The 8,529-nt window shown below is 38.9% G+C and overlaps 1 protein-coding gene and 1 long non-coding RNA gene across 2 annotated transcripts; one reads left to right on the forward strand and one right to left on the reverse strand.

Moving 5' to 3' along the window:
• Window positions 1-3,237: 3,237 nt before the first annotated feature.
• Window positions 3,238-5,321, reverse strand: LOC148722475 (uncharacterized). Its single transcript, XR_015992236.1, has 2 exons — window positions 5,007-5,321; window positions 3,238-4,183 (listed from the first exon to the last, which is right to left on the reverse strand). It is a non-coding gene; the product is annotated as an uncharacterized LOC148722475 (long non-coding RNA).
• LOC111323327 (calmodulin) lies at window positions 4,019-8,281 on the forward strand. The gene is made up of 2 exons (XM_022926651.2): window positions 4,019-4,305; window positions 7,377-8,281. The coding sequence occupies exons 1-2, from the start codon at window positions 4,019-4,021 to the stop codon at window positions 7,576-7,578; spliced, it is 489 nt and encodes a 162-aa protein (XP_022782386.1). The 3' UTR covers window positions 7,579-8,281.
• The last annotated feature ends 248 nt before the right edge of the window (window positions 8,282-8,529 follow it).

Raw genomic sequence — 8,529 nt, forward strand, 5'->3', positions numbered from 1 at the left:
AAAAATGCAAAATCTTTTGTTGGAAATTTTGTGTATTTTCCAGAGGGAACTCACGGCCTGGTGTGAAATTTGTTTTCTGCTTTGAGTCACAGCAAACCACTTTCCTTCACTTGAATTCAGTATTTCCTGGATGTTTAGTTTATTGGTTTTTTTTTTTTTCATGACAACTTTAAGCGTGAGGCAAAAATATCTGAGGAAATACTATAATATTAAATAAGTGTTGAGGTGATTGTTCACCGAAATGAAAGAGGAAAAAAAATCGTAGATAAATGTATTGAAACGATAGTGATCAGTTTTTGTCTAAACTTCTACCTTCTCTGCTAAATATATTTTATAATACGATGGATTGATCTTGGATGCGTTTCTTTTTCTTAATTCTCTCTTTCCAGCCTCTTAATGTTTGTATTCGTGTAGGGAAACAGTGGAGGCATATTGTCGTTGAATTATTCGCCCAGGGCGAAGTGAATGATTGTCGGACAATTTAGGGCAAGAGGTCGGGGAAATCATCGGAAAATATCCTACGGGCTCACGGAGAATAACTGTGTCAGTATTATTACTAACTTAAAGGTAATTATCATACAAATCACATTTCCTCTCAATCTATTTTTTATTTTTATTTTCAGAAACATCAACATCTTGCACGGCGGACAATTTGAAACTTAGTGCTTCAGTTCTATGATTACATTAAGCGCGGTGGCCTGGAGACCATAACAAAGTATTATAAAACCTCTAGCAACCGGAGCGTGCAATCATGATAATAAACATGCGAAAATATGCACATGCTCAGTTAACTGAGAGCTCGCCAAATAATGCCTAATGGTGCAGAATGAAATAAGATGTGTATTTTAACCAGTACCAAATTTATTTAGTGTAGTTTGGAGTAAAAAGGACACTGATAGATTTTTCAAGTACCAGAACGTCTTCAAACAATTTACACGCTCTTATCTGTTCCAAAATACCCTCAAAATCATTTGATTTCTTATACATATTGCGATAGTTGGAGCCTCTTGACTTTTTTTGAATTTTTTTTTTTTTGACATGATACGAGAGAACTCTCACAATTTCGTTGAAATGTCCAACAGATAGGTTGCATTGTACAGAGTAATTGCTGTTGGGTGATAGCTCGAAATATTGCCAAAATTTGGTGCCTTTATAGATTGATGTGATATAGTTTCCTGTAGAATTCGAAAGGATTCTTGATAAATCGTTTCAATTATCAGTTTAGATTGAATCTGGAGAGTGATTGATGCTATGGCTTTCATTTGCGGGGGGAAAACTTTCAAATCCCGAGGAAAAAACCTTGGGGATAAACAGAAAATAATGCTGAATAAAAAAATGTCAAAATTAATTCTAAAAAAATGATACTGAATTGCAGACAAAGGCGGTCTAGCAGTTAGTTTTAGCTGAACAAGCAGAGCGGTCCTTTTTCAAGTGAATTGTCGTTTCTTTCACAATATACCATTTTCAGGGATATGCAAATGATCGAACTGAACAAACAATGAAATAGGAAGAGATGTTTATTTTCTTACTAGGGGTTTAATTTCTTTTCTTTTGCGCTCCAATGGGTCTATTTCCTCACGGAAATGAAAAGGATCTACGGGAGATTTGCTTATAAAATGACTGAATTGCCGGAGCAGTTCTGACAAAAACGGAGTTTTTCTCGATAAATCATGAGACAGGAGATAGGATATTATAGTTTTCTTTCCAGCTGAATCACACCAAATCGCGTTTTTATGGAGGAACCCAAGTACGCTATGAGCGATTAGTTGACGGTACAAAGCGAAGTCAGAACTCTATAACTTTATACATGCTCTCGTTAAGAACGAAGTAGAACACGTTAACTAGAACTTTTGTTATTAGGTACCTTATCTCCTGAGGGAGTGGGGATGATGGAGGATTTGCGGATCGCATGGTTATCTGGGGGGCGGAGGGGGATCAGTCGTCGCCAACAGAAAATTAAGGGGGGAGGACTATAAAAGATTGACTTCCAATGAATAGAGGGGATCCTAAGAATATAACAGAGACTTATAGGGGATCAGGTGACTTTTATAATGACACAACCAAGATCCTCTAACTCCCCTTCCCCCCCCCGATAAATAATGACTGGTCCCTGAGTATTGAATACTCAGATACAAATCCTAAGGATATTTCATGACTTCTTTGAAGCGTCTATGCTAATCATGTCGATGCAACGAAGGTTTCCTCGAGCACTGATCGAAATCCGTGGATAGAATTTTTTATCAGATTACACAGTTGGTTCTTGGACCACATCTGAATGGATGAGCCATCTTACCTCGTACCCAGATCCTACAGTTCAACTTCGACTCCCACTGCTTGGCTGTGGGAGGTCTGGCCGCGAGACTAAGAGCCATCTTTATCTGAGATGGGAGCGGAAAGTAAAGGGAAAGGAAAATTGCTCAACAGAGCTGGGAAAGCCAGAGACATTCTTGTTAATCTTTTAACTCTCATGAGTGACCAAGACAGAATTTCTCCTTACAATATAAGTGCAGTATCAAGCTGCCAAGTGGCGAGAATAAAGAAACATATCAATCAGGATATTATGAGCTGATTCCACACCAAATTCTTCGAGCATTATATGAAGTGTTTGGCAGACACTGTGGAGAAACTAATAAGCTCTTGGGCGTGAGAACAGAGCACACACAGGCTTTGTGTCGACGTCGTGCTAGTCCTGGAGTTCAAAAATCTTTGTTACAGTTTTCTGAGGAGACAATTCTCCCGCCTTAACCATCTAGTTTAACACTGAATTACTCGATCTTTGGTCTGATTGGACGAAATCAATCAGGCGAGTTACAACCTCGTTTCAAAGCAGAATTATAATTGGTTGGTGTTCCTCTTCTTTACTCTCTCTCCCTCTCTCTCTCTCTCTCTCTCTCTCTCTCTCTCTCTCCCTCCCCCTCCCCTCCCCTACCTTCCTGTGGAGAAAGAGAGAATGAGCCTGCTAATGTCAGTGTTGTACTCCATAATGTTAAACTTGTATGCTCTCGTATCTACTTTTCTCAAGCTGTTCGAGAAACAATTTCTGTTTGATGAAAAACTAGATTTCAAAGCTCGATCGTTTCCTTTTATCCTGTGTTTATATAATCTGCTACCCTTTTGCTTTTTACATTTTCGTTATCAGCTTGAATGAGTAGAGATCAAAAGACAATATCGCCTTCCTTAAGCGCGCCAACTTATTTTCAGTTACCATGGAGATAAGGCAAAAAAATTCATACGATACCCTTCAAAGGTCATCAACTTTATTTTGCTTAAGATGATATATCGTTTAAATGAAATCTGAAACGCGCGGGAAGAGAGTTTCACTGGAATTGGGATTAAAATCTACTTCACTTATCCGGCTGCAAGATCGCACGCCATTGTTTTTCCATATCCTATTTTGAAAATAAACAGGAGATCTTCCGCTGTTCTATGATAACATCAGCTATCACCTAAGCAATACCTTTAATAAATTGCACTGTAAAAGCCTACCGTGTTGCTTTTATCAACTGGTCAATCACCTGTCTGAACACTACAATCGATAGATTAGTTGTTTACTTGGACTCCCGCGACGCGACTTTCAAAACACTGCAGTCCTTTGGACGTTGATTATCGCAAATATTTTTTAGGTTAACCGGCAGGCGATCGCTGGTTGATCTGTTTGACAAAACCACTCCGGGCAGTCGCTATGGAGACGCAATTGACTATAGTGGGGCGAATAAGTAGCACATTTCCGAACAACACCTTGTGCCTTTAGGGAAGTACGGTTTTTATTTTTCATCAGGCGTATTGAGCAGTCGGAAACTTTAAAACAACCCGCGCAGAGTTTGGTTTCCATTTTTCTCCCCTAGAGCCACAGAAGGAAGAAGATAGTGGCTTTTATGAATGCATAGAGACTAACTATCAGCTTTCAATTAGCACCTTTGAGGCAGTCGACGGCGCGTTAAACTTGTCTCTTTTCGACGAAAAAAAATTGTTTCTTGCCGAGAAAATCACTGATGTTATCAACGTTCAAGTGAGAGAAATGACGGTGGAGATTACCCAGCTTACAAGCGAAGAACTTCGCATTATGCGAACAGCATTCAACATCTTTGACAGAAATGCAGATAACCAAATCGATCAGGCAGAGTTTGGCACCCTGATTCGGGCAATCGGCTTCAACGCCAGCAACCATGAAATAGATGAAATTCTGAGGAAATTTGATAAAAATAAAGACGGAGTTATTGATTTTCAGGAGTTTATTAGCATGGCCAAGCATTTTGAAGGTTGTGGAAGAGACGAAATGGAACAAAATTTGCGACAAGCCTTCAGGTGACAGATAAGTAACTGCAGTACTGATATTGTAGACTTCTTGTCAAAGCATGCTTTGGTCGTAAATGGTTATCGATAAATTTAAACTTTTCGCTTATTTCTCAGTGTAGCTGCACCAATTTGAAAACGAAAAATCAAACTTCTGCGGTGAATTTTTTATAAAGTAGATGCGGGGGAGGGGGTGGGGAGGAAGCTGCTTTCGTTGTGATGATCAAATCGAGAAAGCTTCCATTATATTGACTTTGTATCTTTTCGCGTTTGGATTCTGCATGAATAAACGTGAATAGCTAGTAGCGATTCACTTTAAGGGATTCGAAATATTGGCTGCGGTTGTTTGGGTAATCAGTCGCTGATGTTTCATTAAATAAATTGGAAGATGTTCACTTTTGGTTCAGTAGCGAAACCGATATTGACTCTTATGAAGAATGATTCACCTGCTACATTGAGAAGTTCTCAGAAAAAGTCTCAATGTCTACTTTTGAATAGAGCAAAACAAATACTGTGAACCTGTCACAAGATGGCATAAAAGCAATTTGAAATCAGTATTTTGCATGTTAAACACCCTTCCATCCATGTGCATAATTTGCCGTCATACGTTGATCTACTTTTAACTAATCGTGCTTTACAGATTACAGATTGTACCACACTTGGATTGGGATTTTACATGTCTAGCTTTCTTATCCTACCTAACCAATACTCACCCTTCAATAAAAGGCACGCTCATGAGGGAAAGATTGGTGGAGTTTTTAGTGTTAGAATCTGAAAACGTTATGCCTCATGGAAAATAATACATCTCTTCTTGTTGTGAATCAATAGTCAATTATGGAAACCCTGCATGTAGTCAAGCATATTTCGTCTCGATAACTTGTTTTGATGGAAACAAAAAACCGGGGATTGTATTCAAATTGATGGCTCGTCTAAATTTTGCCTCAGGTCTGACTTCCGTGACACCTGCATAAAAGTGTTTCGTGAGAATTATTTTTCTGTTCGACTCTTTTATCCTCGACAAACACAACTTCCTATTCGGACTAAAATAAGATGAATTACTCTTGCCAGATGACAGATTTTTTTTTTCTTTCTCGTCGTTATGACGTCAATAACCAACTGGGCTGTGCTCACGCGATAGTTTAATTTGCATTTTGCCACACAAACTATCTTATATGTCCTTTAATTTTCTCTTTGGCTCTCTTAACTTAAGCGAGATTAAAAGCTACACAGCTGCAACGTTTGAAAACGTTTTGCAACAAATCTACAGCAAAACTATTCGGCAAAAACGGGAAAACTTTGAAAAAGGGATGGTCCACGCTTTCATATTAAACATGTTGCCCTTGGAGGATTTTCCATTCCAGGTTTTAAAAACAAGCTGGTGATATGAGAATGAAATTTTAACTTTAGTTGCATCCGTACTAATTATTCAAATAAACAGAATGAAAATCGATAGCGAAGTTTAGAAACATAAAATTGAAAGCATTAATTATGGATAGGAAACGCATTTAATAGCAATACGTTGGAGTAAAAAGCCTCCTACATAAAAGGAACTATAATTGACATAAAAAAAGCCGTACATTCTAGATAGATGTGAAAAAATCCTATTCAGACGGAGAATAGTGTGAATCGTTATGTTTGTAAGACTGGACAGTTTTGCAGCCCGTTCGGATCCGACCATCAGTTTCGTCTTCATTGTCAGAGATCATTCTCCTCAGACGCCTCCATACTACAACTTTTTACTCTTTCAGCCCGAAGATAACATCCTCACCGGTCTGCATTCTTTTCCTGTAAAAATAGCTGAGAGAATTTTCTAGAGATCAGGGAAATTATTCTTTGATCAGTTTCTTGATTCTCGTACCCTCTTCTTGAGATAAATGCACTGGTGTTTTAAAGAGAAATTTGACTCTGATTGCTCTTGAGTGTTCGGTGGTTGTTATGAGTTATTGATACTATATCAGAGGTCCTCCATTTTTGGTCCAGTATTTTAAGTAGCTTTAAGTTTTATTTGGTCATATCAACTAAGTTGAAATTGTAAATTGGACACCGCAACGACTGGTTAAAAAGCTGACGTTTCGAGGGTTCTGACGAAGGGCTAACGCTCGAAACGTCAGCTTTTTAACTCGTTACGGTGGCCAATTTTACAATTTCAACGTAGTTGATAAAAACAAATTACCTTGTTACCCCCACCGACGCAGCACCACGTCGAAACTTTCACCCTTTATTCATTTAAGTTTTATTGAGATACAGTGAATCTATGAAGTTCATATATTTTGAACTGCGGTATTAGATACGTATGATGCACGATCCTCGCAGTAGATAGCGCTATTTATGCAATAGCAAAGATCAGACCTGAAAAAAAAATCAGGCCTGTACGGGACTCGAACCACTGACCTCTGCGATAGTAGTGCAGCGCTGCGATACTAGTAGAGCGCTGCACTAGTATCGCAGAGGTCAGTGGTTTGAGTCCCGTACAGGCTTGATTTTTTTTCAGGTCTGATTTTCGCTATTGCATAAATAGCGCTATCTACTGCGAGGATCGTGCATCATACTTAAGTTTTATTGTCAGCTTTGATTATGAGAATCTAAAACTTGCAGATCACGACTAGGATCTCATCGAAAAAATCGTATTTCATCGTGTAATTCATATCAAGTAGCTTTTGAAAAGCTGTGGTATAAAAATTTGTACGAGTTAACCCGCTACAGTTTAAACAGTCAACTTCCCAAAGCAATCGATTGTGTTTGATGCATAGTTATGTGCATTCTTCCGAGAAACTCTCGCACGAAGCGGGTGGACGGGCACGGGGAAGAAAGTTTTGTTTATCAAAATGATTTGTGGGGACTGAGGACTGCAATTATGATGAATGTGTAAGGAGGAATCCCGGCATGCTTAGACTCCCTCCAGTCAGCTCAACCATAGTTAGTAGAGGGGACTGAACACGAATTCTCGTGCAGATTGTGCTGCTAGACAAATTTAAAAACTGCCTTATCAAAGGAATCCAGCTTTTGCCTGAAATTTCGTGTTAAACCTACCAATGTTTAGCCTTTTTTCAACGAGTAGCATTCTTTTTCTTTCTTTCCGACAGGGTTTTCGACCGTGACGGCAATGGCTACATTTCCGCAGACGAGTTACGTTATGTGGTGACGTCATTCGGGGAGGTGCTCAGTAATGAAGAAGCCGAAGAATTGATCGCCATGTTCGACAAAAATAACGATGGCCAGTTGGAATATGAAGAGTTTGTTACCTGGGCTAAAAGCTCCCTAGCTGAATACCTTAAATCTTTGTGATTGAATGAATGCTTCCTTGCAAATTGTTATAATGCAGCCATGGGTGTCCATCTATTGGCTTTGATCTTGAGTCAGTCTTTCCCGTCAGACAAAAACAATAAAAGAACCAGCTTTAGATTGATGTCAAGTAGACATACCGTATTTACTCGAATAAGCGCCGCGGCGCTTATTTAATTTTTCGCGCCACAAGTGCCGCACTTATTCGAGGGCGGCGCTTATTAAAAAATTGTACGTACCAGACAAATTTACTTTTTCTATATTTTTATTCAACGGTACACTTTCTATATGTCAATTTTTCTATGGACTGATGCAAAACTGATAGTAAATCTAGAATTACGAGAGAAATTCATGCGGTGAAAAAACCCCGAGCGTTTCATGATAACCCGAACAGAGAAATACAGTCACTTTGAACTAAAGAACATCACATTGAAAGAATAAAAATTGCTGATGCTATGTTAAAATTGTTTTATAGTGTTTTTCCTGGTTATACGGAATTCCTCGAATGAGCGCCGCATTGGGGGTGCGGCGCTTATTAACTTTTTTTGTCCCAGATGCGGTGCTTATTCGAGTAAATACGGTATTACTGAACTGTAATTTAATTTTGTCCTGTGATTTGTAAATGCTTTATGCTTTGTATTTGAAACTTCTATCGCTTGAGTTCCTGTATCGTAAAATCCCGTCTATAAAGAATGGACTGGTACAACTCTTTGCTTGGCTTATGACCGAGGGGGAAGGGAACAGGGGGGGGGGGGAACAGATGGCAGGAGCCTTAGATTGCTGTTATAAAATTACACTTGAGATAAACAATTTGGATATATGTACAACGTTGAAATGGTAAATTGGCCACCGTAACGCTCCGACGAAGGGCTAACGCTCGAAACGTCAGCTTTTGTAATCGTTACGGTGGCCAATTTACCATTTCAACTTTGTTGATATATCCAAATTATTTCG

Source organism: Stylophora pistillata, chromosome 10 (genome assembly GCF_964205215.1).
Source record: "Stylophora pistillata chromosome 10, jaStyPist1.2, whole genome shotgun sequence".
Lineage (NCBI taxonomy): Eukaryota > Metazoa > Cnidaria > Anthozoa > Scleractinia > Pocilloporidae > Stylophora > Stylophora pistillata.

Bases quoted from the DNA above. Each gene is read 5' to 3' on its own strand.
- LOC111323327 (XM_022926651.2), top strand. From the start codon at position 4,019: ATGACGGTGGAGATTACCCAGCTTACAAGCGAAGAACTTCGCATTATG. The intron at 4,306-7,376 runs GTGACAGATAAG...TCTTTCCGACAG, and splicing joins AATTTGCGACAAGCCTTCAG to GGTTTTCGACCGTGACGGCA.